Source organism: Propithecus coquereli, unplaced genomic scaffold, assembly GCF_000956105.1.
Source record: "Propithecus coquereli isolate 6110/MARCELLA unplaced genomic scaffold, Pcoq_1.0 Scaffold282, whole genome shotgun sequence".
In the NCBI taxonomy this organism is placed as follows: Eukaryota; Metazoa; Chordata; class Mammalia; order Primates; family Indriidae; genus Propithecus; species Propithecus coquereli.
The window spans coordinates 1,465,366-1,482,344 of record NW_012148419.1 but is presented as its reverse complement, the minus strand read 5'-3'; the positions used below and the strand labels follow the sequence as shown (position 1 = coordinate 1,482,344).

Here is a 16,979-nt window from a genome sequence, read left to right as displayed (position 1 = left end):
CAAATATCAATCTGGACTTTAAAAGAAGAGTTTGAGTTATAACCACTATTCTATCAAAAACTTGAATAATCATTGAGATTTAATGAATGCTACAGTACACAAAGAATGTTTTTCTAGCACCGTCAGCTGCTTGATTGCTTTCATGTCACTAAAATGCCTATTTGTGATGCAAAGTAAATCCTCACTTTCAGTGAGGATGTATATTAGAAAACACAATTATTCAGCAACATATTTATATTGACTTTCAACTGGTGTTTCTGTTCACAGCCCAGCTACTTACTGCTTTCTTTGGAGGTAACAATTACCCCTAATTCCTTAGTCTTTCCAGGGTTGTATAAAATATTCTGGCTGGCTTTTCATCAGTGTCCCCTCCAGAGACGTTTGAGTTTTAAGCTATTTGGTTTTTATCTTTCAAATATTTGTAGATAAATGTTTTGTTTTTTGATGACCCCTTCTCAAAACCTGGGATCATTAGTACTCACTAGAACATTCTTTGATAACCTCCTCAGGGTATTGCAAGGAGGCTTGAGTTTAAAAGTAAGAGTTGTGTGATCTTTTCAGAAGTGTAAAGTTTTGAACTAGGGTCTTCTAGCTACAAAAAATAACATGTTATAAAAATATAGTACGTATCTTCCAAAGTTTACAATGAAAAGATAATAGAAGTTATTCTTTTTTTAGTATGCAGAGAAAAAAATGTTCCCTTAGCCTTGTGAAAAAAAAATTTGTGCTTTAGAACCAGTTTGGAAATCACTCATTGACATAGCCCTAGCAATGATATAAATTTTGCCATATATGAGTAAAAATAACTCAAAAACAGTTGACTGTAGAGAAGAGAATAAATTTACTTTAAAGAAATCCCAGTTTGGGATTTTTAAGAAAATATCATTTCCTATCAAAGTGATTCTTTGGCTAAGCTATACTTCTTTTTAGGTTCTAACCTAACCATTCTCAAACATTTTCAACATTATATAATGTCTACCAACCTTAAGAACCAATTCAGGAATCATTAAATGTTTGTGTTCTTATTATAATAGTATGACATTCTGGAAATATTATTTGTTAAGTTACTTTGAGCCATTCTGTATGATAGAATTGGAGTTGGGCCGTTCATTGCGCAACGCTTTAAAAGAACCAATTTAACAGATACTTGTTTGAAAAAGAAAATTTCTGAGGCTGGGCGAGGTGGCTCACACCTGTAATCCTAGCATTCTGGGAGGCCGAGGCGGGAGGATTGCTTGAGGTCGGAAGTTCTAGACCAGCCTAAGCAAGGTTTGTGAGACCCCATCTCTACAAAAGATATAAATATTAGCCAGGTGTGGTGACGTGTGCCAGTCGTCCCAGCTACTTAGGAGGCTGAAGCAGGAGGATAGCTGGAGCCCAGGAGTTTGAGGTTGCAGTGCACTATGATGACAACCCTGCACTCCAATGTGAGACTGTCTCCAAAAAAAAAAAAAAAAAAAATTCCTGAATTAAGCATATATTATATTAAATGTTGAGAACTATGTACGTTAAAAGTGAATGCATTATTGCATTGTTCCAAAGCAGTAATCACTTAGAACAGCTTAAGAGCCTCAGTGAGATACATATGTCAAGTATATGACATGAAATGCCTCAGAATCATTTATATTCAAAATTCATTGCCTTTGATCAATCCCAAAGAAAGCCTTATAATAAACTGCAAGGTCCTGTTTATTTTAGAGGATATCATGATGTTGTATTAATATATTAAGCAATGAGGTTACTGTTTCCTTTTTTTTTTTTTTTTTTTATTTCAGCATATTATGGGGGTACAGATATTTATGTTACTTATGTTGCCCTCCCCCCCCCAAGTCCGAGTTTCAAATATGTCCATCCTTCGGGTGGTGCGCATTGCACTCTTTGTGTATGAAAATACCCGTCCCCTCCTCCCCCCTCCCCCCCTTTTCAAGCATCATGGCTTTAAAGGCACAACAAATAACAAGACATAATAAAGAATATTTATGTTATAATTTAAAATTTAGAAAATTCTTTCGTGTATATTGTTTGATTTAATCTACAGTAATCTTATGAGGAAAGTACAGCTTAAAAAGGTAGACCAAGGTAGACCATGTCTTGCCTGTTCTACAACTATTCTAATTACAAAATTTTTATATTCTGCTACTTAAAGCTTTGTGGTTCTCTACCTTCTTTTTTACATGATTATTTGGCGTTTCAGTTCTTTTTTGTAATTTTAAAAAAGTTATTTTCCTTCTAGAACAAAAGAAGGTGATGTAATTGGTATAAAGGTTTGCTAAATATGTTTTTAAAACTATCACAAAAGATTGTTTATCTTCAAAGGCATAAACTAGCATGATCTCTAAAGTAGAAAATTTTTATTTTTCACATAAGTTTTTGAAAATGAAAGTTGTCTAAATTATTAAAATTTTGTCTTATAGATACTATATTTCGAAAGGTGCTATTGTGGATCAACTTGGAGGCGACCTGAATTCAACTCCATTGCACTGGGCCACAAGGTTTAAATAAATTTGCTTCTGGATTTGTTTTCCTTTTGATTCCTTTATTAGTACACAACTAAACAACTTTTTAAAAATGATATGCTAAAATGAAGGAGAGAACTTATTATGCCAATAGTTAATATCATTAATATGGTAATGTATTGCTGTCCAGTGTTACCTTCGTTGGAAGCAAAGTTTGTTGTCCAAACTCTTTTTAGGGAATTATGCCTGCTGATATTCATCCAGTTACTTTATGAGATTGGGTTAAATTTTGAATGTAATACTTTTGCATCATATATATATTTGCGGTTTAAGAACTAGCTTGGTTCTTGGGAACTTACTTATTGGTTACTTTCTTTTATATATAACTGAGATCATATTGGAATAGAAATAATAGAATATACTAATTATTATATATTTAAAGAAGTTATGAGTTTCTCCATAGATTATCAATAACTGTTTTTCCTATTAAGATTTTTAAGAACCATAAAATCTTAAATGTCTCTTGACATATATCTATTTTAAAATAACTTTTCAAAATGTGTGTGTAATCTTCCCATCGTTACCTTATTTAAAAAAGCTCTTTCCAGAGGATTCTGTGTGAAATAACCATGTATCTAAATGTTCTTTTATATTTTAGACAAGGCCATCTATCCATGGTTGTACAACTAATGAAATATGGTGCAGATCCTTCATTAATTGATGGAGAAGGATGTAGCTGTATTCATCTGGCTGCTCAGTTTGGACATACCTCAATTGTTGCTTATCTCATAGCAAAAGGACAGGTAAAAAAAATCGCAGTGGTGTGGCTTTTAATCAGATGTTGTCCTTCATGGTTTAAATGCCATATATCATTGGTGTTACATGTGTAACAACCTGATGATATTTAAGTAGTGCTTTCTGATGGATGAAGAGAATCATATAGTTAGCTTGATATTGAGCTATTTAATGCACTTAACATAAAAATAAGAAAGATAATCATGAATCAGATAATGAGCCATTAAGTTAAGTTTTTATTTCAGAGAGTGATGGAGATAAATTTCAGAAAGTAAGAGAAAATTTAAGTATTTATTTTTTCCCTTAATTATATTTTTTGAATATGTCATCTGAATTAATCTAAACTTTTTTGAACTTATTTTTTTTTATATTAAATGCCTCTTGAGGGGATAAATTTTTTAAGATCAGTTTTTCAGTTTCTGCTGTATAAAATAATGCTGCTCTTACTTGTCAAAAAACTTCTCATGAGTTAAGTGGTTGTTCTGATTTTTCCTGAATGTGCAGTGACCATAATCACATTAAATATTACCAGTTTATATTACCATGTTTTTGTGATAAATGTATTTTGTTAAAAGTAATGTCACCCACTTTTTCTTCCGTGTGTTTTTTCTGGTTATATTTAAACATTAGTTTTTATAACTAAGGATCTCATCACAAGTGTAGTAACTATGATAAATGAATTGAATTTATTGCTATCAACATGTATTCATAATTATTTTAATTTAAAATTTTATGCTGATTTAGAATTTGAATACTATTTATTTTAACAAAACCTTTGAGGTATTTGTTGTTGGCAGTATCAAGCAGTGGTGGTGGTGTGTTGTGTATTATAGCTTTTATAGCTTAGGAAAAGAAGCATAGACTGATTAATTGCTGGAAAGGAAGAGTTTTTTGTTTACTATTGTGTTAACAAAATACCCCCAAAATCTAGTGGTGTAAGAACAACACCAACCATTTATTATATATCACAGTTCTGTGGACTTGTCTGGGTGGTTTTTTTCCCTGGGATAATGGCTGGGCCTGGTCATCTGGGGGCTTGACTGGGCTGGAGGATTACATGTCTTGTTCCTTGATAGGAACGGCTAGAAGACTGTGCTTAGCTGGGATGCTGGGACAGCTAGTCTCTCTCTTTTTCCGTGCAGTGTCAGAACTTCAACTTCTCCACAACACCACTCCATGTGGTCTTTCTGGTAAGGGAGCCAGAGAAGGGAACTTTCTTACAAAGTGACTAAGACCTCCCAAAAGAACAAAAGTAGAAGCTATTCTGCTTTTTTAAGTCTTAGGTCTTGAACTAGCACAGCAATGTTTCTTCTTCATTCTATCAGTTAAAGTGAGTAACAGGGTCAGCTCCTATTCAGTGTGGGAAGGAACAATGCAAGCTTGTGAATACCAGGAGGCGAGGTTCATTGGGGGCCATCTGTGGGGACCAACTACCACAGGAGATTATCCTTGTTGTCCCATAGTTTTTTCTAGACCAGGGGTTGAAGCAGATGTACTGTAGCATATCAGTGTCTTTAGTGGCCTTCTATATTGCAGGTGTAAATTTACAGGACACATTCACTTTTTTCTTTCCGTTTTTAACTGGGAAAGAAAGGTAGTGTAAAGTTTTGAGTCTTCGTGATCTTTTTTTTAACTTACTGATTTTGGAGTTGGGATGATTTCATTAATCTTTTTACCTCTGGTATAGTATGTAGGCTATAAAATTCTCAAAGGGTGGGATTTCTGCTTGTGCTTTCTGTACAAAAAAAATGCATGGTGATGATGGTAAAAGTCTGCCAAATAGTTTTCTTTCCACAAGTAAAATTTTTTTCTGCATATAGAAATAATACGTTCATTATAAAATATTCAAACGTAATGGAAGAGTATGACTTAGAAAATGAAATCCCACCTTTCCCCACCCCACTGAGATCACTTCCTGTAATAGTTTAGTATAAATTTTTCCACATTTTTTCCACATACAGGTTGAGTTTCCCTAATCTAAAAGTCCAAAATTCGAAATGCTCCAAATTTGAAACTTTTTGGGTGCCAGCCATGAAATCACAAGTGGAAAATTCCTCACCTGACACCTTAGCTTTCTGATGGTTCAGTGTACACAAACTTTGTTTCATGCACAAAATTACTAAAAATATTGTATAAAATTACCTCCAGGCTATATGTATAAGGTATATATGAAACATAAATGAATTTCATGTTTAGACTTTAGCCCCATTCCCAAGATACCTCATTATGTATATGCAAATATTCGAAAATCCAAAAATATCTGAAATCCAAAACACTTCTGCCAAGCATTTTGGATAAGGGTACACAACCTGTATACACTAATATTTTGTAAAAGACACTCTTCCAGTGTGTGTCACATCATACTTCGAATCGAGAAAGGATTCTTTGCATCATACTTTGAATCTAGAAAAAGGTTTGCTCTGCAGAGAACTATGTAGTCTGGCCCTAGATACTTTTTGAGCTCCTCTTCTGTTACCTGCTCCTCATCACTCTGCTTTAACTACACTAGTTTTCTTGCTATTCCTTGAGCAACTCTGATGTGCTATTGTCTCAGGGCCTTTGTGCTTGCTGTTTCTTTTGCTGCTGGTATATTCTTTCCTCAGAAAGACACACAGTTCTCTCTCTCACTTCGGTCAGATGGTTGCTCAAATTTAATTAGCTCAGATTACATAGTTCCTAGTTATAAGCAATAACAAAATTAGTATATTTTTATTTCTTCTTTCCCTTCCTTGTCTTTCACTGACTTTGGTCAATAGTATTGTTTTTCTTAGTGTTAACTTTGTTCTGATAAATGCAACTACATTTCAATTACTTGATTTTTTAGCTTTTGATAATATCCTTTGACTCATAACTTTTACAAATGAGGCTCTCGGCATACTTTCTTTTCAACCTTTTTTCCATTTTTCCCCATTTTTTGTTAATTGTATCAATTTTACATTGTTAGGGCATATAACATTTCCATTCAGTTTTGTCATTCTGTTCTTCACAATTGTTTTATTTTAGTTATACTGTTAAATATATTCAGTGCTCACTACCAATTCTTTTGGATGATTTTCAGGAGAAAAAGGGGAAAATGCTAAGTTATGGAGCCCTGTTGATCATGGAATTTCCATAAGCTTTTGATCTGGGCTTGTTAATTCTTCCTAATAGAGAATACCCATACGTCCAGGCTGAACTTGGAAAAGAAGTACCAAGTTTTAAATCCCGACCCAAAGAGAGAAAAGGTTGAATTTCATTTTTCTTTTAGTACTCTAGAGATGTGGTATAATTTTACATTTTTATTTTATTTATTGGTATTTTTAATACTATCACTTTTTAAAAAGGATATGACAAGATTCAAAACCAAGAAGAAGAAGGAGGAGGAGAAGAAACTTAAGCATAAAAGTTTTCATGTTTGCTTTAATTAGACATCAAATTTGGTTAAGCTTTCTTGAAACCAGGGCAATAAGGAGTAAAATAAATTACAGTACCTACCTCGTATATTAAAAAACAAGGAAGTTTGTCATTTCATCAGAAAACATTTTTTTCAAAGTGACGTGATTATTAAAAAAAAATGAACCTATATGTTAGAAATGTTGAGTGAGTTTACAGAAGATATTCCCAACATTATTAAAGTAAATCTAGAAAAGGATTTGCAATGGGTAAGGTATGACTTTCTATTATAGTATTCATTGAGTGGGGCTAAAACTAATGATATCCAAAGAAATATTCTAGTTCTCTAACGTAGTGGTTCTTAGGATTTTGTTTTTCTTTCTCAATACACTTGGATAATGTTTACATTTGAGATGTATTCTTGTCAATAACAGGGACTCACAAAGAACTGCTGCATAGAGATATGCAATGTTTTACAGTAATTCTCTCCTCTCTACACTGATTACTAAATTAGGCAACATAACTTGGATTAGAACTACTTGTTTAGTGTAATCCAGTAATGGGAGATGGGGAAGGGAAGAAGAAGAAACTTAATATTTATTGAATGTGTGTTATATTCCAGGCTATGGACTAGATGCTTTATACACACTATTCTATTTAATCACCGCAGAGGTTTTAGGAAGTCATTATTTAGATTCACAGTTTTTGATGAGGAAGCTGAGACTAAGAGTTTGAGGTAATTTTTCCCACAATCTCATAGCTATTAAGTGATGGAGTTAGGAATTCAAAACCATGTCTGTCTTATTCTAAAGGCTATGCCTTTCCCAAGCCTAGAAGAATCTTTTTATTTAACAATTTTTTTTTGCTTTTTTGTTTTGTTTTTTCAGACAGAGTCTTGCTCTGTCACCCTGGCCAGAGTGCAGTGGCGTTGTCATAGCTCACTGCAACCTCCAGCTCACCGTAACCTCAAACTCAAAAGCTCAAGTGAACCTCCTGCCTCAGCTTCCTGAATAGCTGGGACTACAGGCAAATGCCACCACACCAGCTGATTTTTGTACTTTCTGTTGAGATGGGGGTCTCACTCTTGCTCAGGCTGGTCTCGAACCCCTGACCTCAAACCATCCTCCCACCTTAGCCTCCCAGAGTGTTGGGATTACAGGTGTGAACCACTGCACCTGGCCAACAAATGGTTTTTGATCATCTGCTCTGCTGGGCATTGAGAATACAAAGATGGATTTAATATGGTTTTTATCCTTAACTCCTATTCTAATTCATGAGACAGATGCTTCAGGCATAGGGGATAATCAGTCCAGATTCGAGTGAGTTAGGAATGGTAATTGTAAGGCAGTGAAAATGATAAAATCAGAATATCTTGAAAGGAGATATAGATAACTAGAGAAGAGTTTTGGTTTAATAGATTGTAGTTTTAATTCTAATTTGCTAAAAAAAATTAAGCAAAAGGAGAGGAAAGACAGTTCCAGGGAAAGCAAAAAGTTAGGTAGAAGAAAAAAAATAATCATGGTTTGGCTAGCAATAGTATTTATACATAGTTATAATGTAAATATCAAATATTTCTATAACCAGAATTATCATAGATCTCTTGAAGGAATAGGAAAGGTGCATATTTATGATGGGTCATGGAGAGGAAAGAGAAAAATTCTCATTTTTCATATGGAGGAGTCTAGGAAAATAATACCAGACTGAAAAATCAAGAAGTAGCAATTCAGTCATCTTAAAGATACAGAGGTAAATACCAAAATAATGAGGTTAAAAAAAGGTGAAAATAGTAGGAAGTTAGGCAGGGGGATTCCTTTAACACATTGCTTTCCCCCCCTAAATTTTGCAGGAATTATTTAACTCTAAAAATGTACATGTATAATAATAAAATAAGAATAAACTTGAGTTTATTAAAAAGTCAGATCTTTCTATTCTTTATTTCGAAATGCGTAGGAATAAACAAGGTTTGTTATTCCTTCCGTGCATTAGAATAACCAAATTTTTCAGAGACTTAAATCACTTAACCTGTCCTTTGTGCCTGGAAGATCAAAATAGGTTAAGATCTTTAAATGCAAAACATTGAAAGACTGATTAAAACATCTTAAAAGGGGAAACTATAAAAGCATAATATATGTCAATTAAAATATTTAGTGGCAATGATTTTAAAGTTAAAAAAGAGGAAGTTTCTTGAATCATCCTTGATTGAGTTGTACTGTGTTGACTTCTTCTATTCTGTGTAAATTAGATTTTTCCACATAAATTTGGTTAGGAACTTATAAAATTTTACTGTCTGAACTTTTTATTCTATCAGGATGTAGATATGATGGATCAGAATGGAATGACGCCTTTAATGTGGGCAGCTTATAGAACACACAGGTATGTAACCGTTGTGAAATGCTTATTCAGATCATTTTGAGCCATAATACAATGTGAAACAAGTGATGAGAAAATGCAGTTAATATTATACTTACTAATATTTACAATTTTTATTATGACTATATACTATATAAAATAAATTATATTTTTGAATGTTCTGGTGTATCTATGCTTACCTCTACCTCAGTTAATTATAGTTTTCTTAATCTATTCCTCTTTTAACAATTTCCAAGACTAAACAAGATGTTATCTTCTTTTAAAAAGTAATTATTTTTTTTATGTGATTATGTGTTGGCAAGATTAATGTATTAGTAAATTGTCTTAAATCATTTTTGGAACAATCCAGATGTAAATTAAAACATTTTTTTATTTTTTAATTATATAGGTATTAATGACATCAGTTCCTAGATCAAAATAGAAAATGTCAGGACCAAGTATTGTGTACCTTGGAACTCTATTATTTTATACAGTGTTGCATATACTTAATATTTCATATTAGAACATTGTCTCATTATTGATTATAAAGTTGTTAAGTAGGTTAGAAGAGTTCCAAGTTGGAATTCAAATACAGCCACAATCAGTTTAGTATCTGTAATGATTTCTATAATTGAAATTAGGGTTGTTGTTGTTGTTTTTTTTTTTTTTTTCCTTTTCAGTGTGGATCCAACTAGATTGCTTTTAACATTCAATGTTTCAGTTAACCTTGGTGACAAGTATCACAAAAACACTGCCCTGCATTGGGCGGTACTAGCAGGGAATACCACAGTCATTAGTCTTCTTCTGGAAGCTGGAGCTAATGTTGATGCCCAGAACATCAAGGTAAAAATATACTATATTAATGATGCTGTATGAAATGTGGCTGCTAATATATGAATTCCTTAATAGGTTTTTCATAGATTGTCGAAATGGGAAGAAATTTATAAGCTGGACCCTTTGCTTCCATGTATTAATTTGTTTTGAAAGATGGGGTCATTTACTTTCATCTTGTAGTACTGAAGTAATTTTTGGGTTTTAGTGGCCTTTTCATTAGTGAATTCTTACTGGTTTTTGGAAATTAAATTATATAATCTGTGTTTTTATAGATGAAGGGGAACAGTTTTCTGGTTTCTTGAAAAAAATCAGACAATGCAAGTTTGTAGTTAAACCACATTATGCATAATTTTAGTAATTCTTTGACTTGGTCATTTTATCATATTTTTTTAAAGGTCGAGACTTTTAAATTTGATAAATACCTGTATGATGTTTATAGGAGAACTCCTCGCCCTTCAATGGTGGGCTAATCTAGGAAAAGCATACAAAATTATCCAAGAGCCAAGCACAGTTAACACTGAGTATTTAGAAACTTGTACACATTTTATGAATACATGTGAGAAAATTCTATTGGTAGTCTCAAGTTTTGGTTGAGCAATAGACTCTGTGAAATGACTTTAAACACCATCTTTTAATAGTGTACATTTGTAAATAACTGTGCCCATTGACAAATCTTTAATTTTGACTATAATTCATAGTATTTCCCGAGTCATGTTTTTTAAATTTCTAAGGGATATATGCTAATTAAATATGAAGAAGGTCCAAGCCACATACTAATCTGAAATTGCCAATCAAAAAGTAGGTTATCTCCTGCTGGATCAGGGTATATTTATGTTTTAATGAGTAGTTCTTCCTCGATTCAGTTGCTTAAGAGACGGCTGAACTATTAAAATAAAATAGCTTAGACTAATTATATGCAACATAATTTATTTAACATTATATTCAATTTTTAGAAATGAGTCTAATTACAAATATTAATTTTAAAGTAAATGATATTGGAAAGTGTCAGAAATTGATAAAATCATTTATTTTCTCTCTTTTTTAAAAAATTTCATGTCTTCTTGTCCTTATCCAAAGTGATCAGAATGGTCCAGTGCCTGCCATTCAACACAGGGAAAGAGGGAAGTCAGCATACCATAGTGCCTGACGTGTGACGGACACTCAAGTTACTGAATGAATGAAGATTTGTCTAGTCTTGAGCTTTAGCTAAGCTAGTTTGCATTACTCTACCAGGATACCTCTCTACCACTGCAGAAATTATAAACTTTTATTTTTCCAAATATTTTAAAATAAGATCCTCTGAACAGTTCATAACATTGGGATTAGTAAATTAGCTGATCCCAAGCCTAAAGGTTAAGGTAAGGAGGGAGAAATTTGACTAAACCTGATCACTATCCAAATAAGAAAAAAGTAGTGAGATTACCTCATGTTTTATTGTCCGAATTGCTTTCAAGGGTTATTTTTCTTCCCTTTGCTATCAGATAGCCATTTGTAAAGTGATCATGTACCCGGAATATATTTCAATATATTTCATTCAACATATTCTTGTTCAGTTGTGGGAAGTCAGAATGTTTAAGACAGATAAGGTCCTTATTCTCTCAGAACTTATGTTTTATTGAGGAAACAGGCAATGAGTAAATTTTTTAAAAAGGCAAATGTCGTAGAGTGATAGGGCTGGGAGGGCCCCATCAGATGAGAGTGATTTGGGAATGCCTCCGAGGAGATGATATTTGCTTTGAGAATTATTTGATGAGAAAAGGTCAGTTATGCCAAGATTGTGGGAAAAAACTTTGCATGTAGAGGAGGAGCATGGAAGCACAAGGTCCTACTAGGCAGGAATGCCATGTTTGAGGTGCAGAAATAAGGACTGCTTGGCTAGAGTACAGTGAGCAAGGGAGTGAAGTCACTTGAGAAAGGCAGCTGCCAGATCATGCAATGCCATGATAAGGAGCTTCAGTTGTATTCCCAGTCACAGGAAGCAGTCGGAAGGATTTATATAGGCTGGTTATATGATCTGCTTTTTGTTTTACATATTTTTAAATGATTACTTTGGTTGATGTATGGAGAATGCATTAAAGAATTAAGAAAATGGAAAGGACAGAGTACAGTTAGGCTGTTACAGTAAATAAGGCAAGTGATGATGTTAGCTTAGCCTAGGATTGGAGGAGTAGAGATGGAGAGAAATGAATGGGGTTGGTGATGATATTTTAGAGTAGAAATGACAAGGTAGATTAGATATGGTGATGAAAGAAAACATCACTGATGACTTAGGCTTTGTTTTGAGTACCTGTCTTGTGATAGCATATGTTGAAATTGTGAAGACTGAAGGAGAATTCCTTTTTGGGATGAAGATGATAAGAATTGATTCTGTTTTGGTAATATTTAATTTGAAGTGGTGCCTTTAGTTATGTGGAATATTAAGCTAATTAAGTAAACTTAAATTGCTGCAAATTTTGAAAAGGAAACATTTGTTTAAAATGAAAAACCACCCTAGATTTCTTGCCCAGAGATTTGACAAAGTTTATGCATACCTGTACATTCTTCCATTTTTTATTTTAAGTCTTAGGAAAGACGGTCTTGTTGATAATAATGAATTATGACAATAGGATGTAGCCCGCAAATCTAGATAGCTATAAAAAGTTACTTTCTTCAAAGAATATGAAAAATTATACTTCAAGTTATACCAATATATAATTATTAGTTGATCCTCTATCTTCTAAAATAACTCTTTTCTAAATAAGACTAAGGTTAAATTTCTGAGAAATTTATCTTTATAGTAACTAGAGATTTACCCTTATAAATTAGTTATTTGAGTATATAAAATACTCAAATAGCTTCTAATATATTAAAAATGGTTCTTTTATCAAGTAAGATAGAACTTATTTTGAAGACAATTGATGTTAAATGGTAGATAATTTAAAAATAGCTGTCGTGATCCTTAGAAGCATTAGTAATAGCCACATACCCTAGATTGGAGATTTTTACTGTGGGGTCGGTCCCCCAGTGGACTTTGGTTGGGGGAAGTGGGTCCATGGACCCCAAAAATTGCTAGAAAAAAGGTACATATATCAGTATTTTCCTGGGGAGATTATCAGCTTCCATCACATATGACTCAAAAGAAATTAAGAACCACAGCCCCAGATAATATATAGAATAAGTTTAAATCTTTTCTTGTTAAGTAACAGCATTAGGGAGAAAAAAAGTGATTATGAGATACTAAGAATAAAAAACAAAACAAAATTATGGTATAGAATAATGATCCCTTTTTGTGTCAGTATCTCATTTGTGAATTAAAAAAAAAAATAACATTTTGTCCCCTAGCATATGAATTTGGTTATACAGGTGAATTTGGATGGATTGAGTTTGGGAGGGACAATTAATCTCTGAATGCTGCCCAAGCATTTGTAATGTTTTCTTTCTAATATTATCAAAGCACATAATCTTTAGCTTGTACAGAATATAAAATTACCGAGATTTGTTGTTTATTATATTGAAAGAGCTCTTATATGCTTTTCTGAAATGAGGCAAGAAACTGTTTTCAGAAAATAGTTGTTTATTACCTCTCAAATACCTGACCTAGATGGTCTCCAGGAATGATTTTCCTTAGTTTTGACAAAGAAATTCAAACCTTACTTAGGCAAAACTTCAAGTGTTCTTCCCCCTGCCCCCAGCCATAATGTTTATCTCACCAAAACCCTTGAAGAATTTCTTTTATTACCAGTTACATAGTCTATAAATACTCCATGTAGATTTTTGCTGATCTTGCTGTTTTTAGTATTATTTATTATTTTGGCTGAAACATGGAGTGATCAGAAGCCTGGTTTACATAGTCTATAAATACTCCATGTAGATTTTTGCTGATGTTGCTGTTTTTAGTATTATTTATTATTTTGGCTGAAACATGGAGTGATCAGAAGCCTGGTTTTAATATGCTTCCTTAAATTAATTGCTATTTATTTTACTAGCGGAATAAAAGAGCTATACAAAAATAGTCAGATGACTAGAAGAGTAGTTGAAAGATTTTTTTAAAGCTCCCTCAATCTTTTTGTCTAGGCAATCCTTAGGTGTCACATGGCCCTCTAGTGGAAGGGATGCTCAGCTGGACCGAGGCAACTGCAGGATATTCTCTGGGAGTTGTTACCCAAGGGATTGCTTTTATTCAGGTAATCTTTATAGTTTGGATTAATTAGCTGGTTCTGACAACTTAGGTGGTGGAATTTTGGAATAGGTGAGGTGATATTTTAAAGTAAATATCTCTATTTGTGGAAGACTCACCTAGATTAGCCCATTCTTATTAAATACCATTGATCTTTATATTAAAGAATTGATTGGGCTTTCTGTTGTTACTGCTGTTTTGTAATAGTTGTTGCTGTTTGGTGGCAGTGATGTATTTTATTTTGTTGTTTATTTTTAGTTTTTAGGTTTTTTTTTTTTTTAAATAAACTACTCCAAACTTGATAAGTAATCATCCCCTCATAAGTAAGGTACCCTAAGGCTCCTAATTCCTCTATTCTTTTTCATTCAGTCTTTTGAGATAAAATTTCAATGTTTTTTATTTTTTAAAAGTAATTTTGAATGATCATCTATACATTCTTGAAATTTTGGCAAACATTTTCAATTTCACTTTTCTATTTAAAGAAGTAGATAAATAGTGGAGGACATTAAATAGAATGGTAGTGTGTCTGGCTAATTTGCAAAAGGAGAAAGAAGATTTTAAGTTAGTTAAGACAAACAGAAGTGTAGATCTAGAATTGGAAATGCTTATTTCTTTGTCCCTTAGTTCATTTAATACATTTTAGTCCTGTTAAAACTTCTTGGCATTCTTTTTCTTGAGGTCAAAGAGAGTTTCAAGTTTATAACTTGAACTTCACTATTTTTTTTATCACTTCTTTTGTTCTCTTTGGAAATTTCTAGATAGGTGAATGAATTTAAGATATGTCAAGAATGCCAATACAATATAGGAGAAGTAGAAGTTGACTTCTTTTTCTTCCCTATTCCTTTCTGAAGACTGTTATCCTTGCTGAAATAAAACTGAGAAATTTCTGGCAATTTGGCATTATGGCAAGATGTTTTATAGCAATAACTATTACTAATGGAATCTTTAAAGACTATGAAATACCTGGTAAACTTAGTGATAGCCTCTGATCCAGCATGTACTAAAATACCTACTTTTTGATTTGCTGTCTAATATGTCGAAATGTAAGCAAAAATAGAATCTATAGAATAAGATGAGAAAACATATTTTTTGATTGTACTTTGAATGGGAAAGCATAGTAAGAAATATCAACTTTACCTAATGTTAAAACAATGTTAATGGATTAATAGTGCCATCAATTTATTTTTATGGAAGTTCTTTAAAAGTTAATGATTAAGACATTCTGCTTTTTTATTTTTAATGTGAATTTCTTCTACTTATATTAGGGCGAATCAGCGCTTGATTTGGCAAAGCAGAGGAAAAATGTGTGGATGATCAACCATTTGCAAGAGGCAAGGCAAGCAAAAGGATATGACAATCCATCTTTCCTTAGAAAGCTAAAAGCTGATAAGGTAAACTCATGACTGAAGATTTTCAATATATTATCTTTTAAGTAAGATTTTAAGTAGACATACATAATTAGCATGAGTATTCACAGCCTTTAATTTTAACATTTCCCAGTGTAATTTTTAAAATATTATTTCACCCAGAGTAAATGAAGGTAAATAGCAAAGTTTCTCAGGGATCTTCTTACTTGGTTGGTGACCTATTTGGGTTGTCTAATAATTAAGAAGGATAGGAATATATGAAATTATTTAAGTTTCCATAGGCTACTAATATAAATTTTGGTTCATTGATTCAACTGGCTTTTTTTAATGAATAGGTTAAAAATAAATATCTTTCTGGTATATGTTCATTTGTTAGTATGGTAATAAATTGTGAAACATCTTAGTCCTAATATATATTCTTTTTAAAAGGTGAAAGATTAATACAGTCTGAAGAGAAACCAGAATATACATATTCTTTTTAACTACTCATAACTACAACTCTAATTAACTTGAGCTTTCTTCTCTTTTGTGATATGTTGTATAACTTTTTTTAGAGAGAAAACTTAAGTTCTTGACTTCTTTGTAGAATACTCATTTTAGATCTTCGTACACCTTCAATTTTAAACTAAATAACTATTGGCTTAATTGCCTAATAATAATAATAATATGATTTTAAAACTTAGAACATTTTCCAAAAAAGGGAGTCTATATTCTGGCAATTTCTTTATATACCTAAATAATTGACAAAATGTCTGCTAGCTTGTCAATAATCACAACTCGAGTGGCATTAAGTCTTGAGTACCATCTTATGTATGTCTTATTCAGGCTGTTCTAGTAGTAATACTAATTGTTTAGAGTTAACATTGATCTATTATTGAGACAAAAAGACAAGTTTTTGGATAAGGAGAAACACTTGAAAGCAGTGCCTCATTTATTCATTGGTGTTCAGATTCCCCTGAATGAGTTGAAAAGTCCCCTGGTCCATTACTTAGACATCAGAAGAGTTAGATTGATAGTTTATAAACTCGCCTATTTTTAACACCATAGCTGAGAAGAGTGAACAGTTTTTACATGTCATGTTAACTCTTTTATTTCAATATTAGATATGATACAGAAAATAGTTTATTTATTGTGATCTTGCTCTGTTCCCTAGGATTTAGAGCAGTTTTGCTCAACAGGGTGAAAAATGGTTGATGATAATTAGGCTAGTAATAAAAATATTTTATGTTACTTTGGAAAATCCCATAACTTTTATGCTTTTTGTTGAATATAAATATTCTCTCTTTTTTTTTTATGTGTAGTCAAATGAAAATAATTTGTAAATTCTAGATACTGCATCGATACATAAAGTTACTTATAGCATTAATAAATCAGGTTTATGTGTTTGGATATTTTTTTAAAAAGAGATCTTTATAAAAAGTTTAGTGCAATTTTAACATTCGTATATTATTGTGATCCGTTCACAAGTTGAGTTTCTTTTTTGTTTTTCTAGTAGTTTTAAATATACTAAGTCTTTTTTTTGAAAAAATAAACAGGTGAAATTAGTTTAATATTATATTTAACGCAATAGTCAGAATTTTGTATCAATATGATCCGGTGTAAAATGTTATTCATAAAGTATTTTAAGTCTGTTTTTCTTACTAAGTCTTT

At 32.3% G+C, this 16,979-nt stretch overlaps 1 protein-coding gene across 1 annotated transcript in view; it reads left to right on the top strand.

Annotated features, from left to right (window-relative positions):
- Positions 1-16,979, top strand: part of ZDHHC17 (zinc finger, DHHC-type containing 17) — an 84,631-nt gene that overhangs the window by 36,943 nt on the left and 30,709 nt on the right. Inside the window, exons 4-8 of the mRNA XM_012648368.1 lie at positions 2,415-2,492; positions 3,115-3,259; positions 8,932-8,996; positions 9,653-9,815; positions 15,228-15,353. Coding sequence (XP_012503822.1) covers positions 2,415-2,492; positions 3,115-3,259; positions 8,932-8,996; positions 9,653-9,815; positions 15,228-15,353 — 577 coding nt within the window. The remainder of the gene's footprint in view (positions 1-2,414; positions 2,493-3,114; positions 3,260-8,931; positions 8,997-9,652; positions 9,816-15,227; positions 15,354-16,979) is intronic.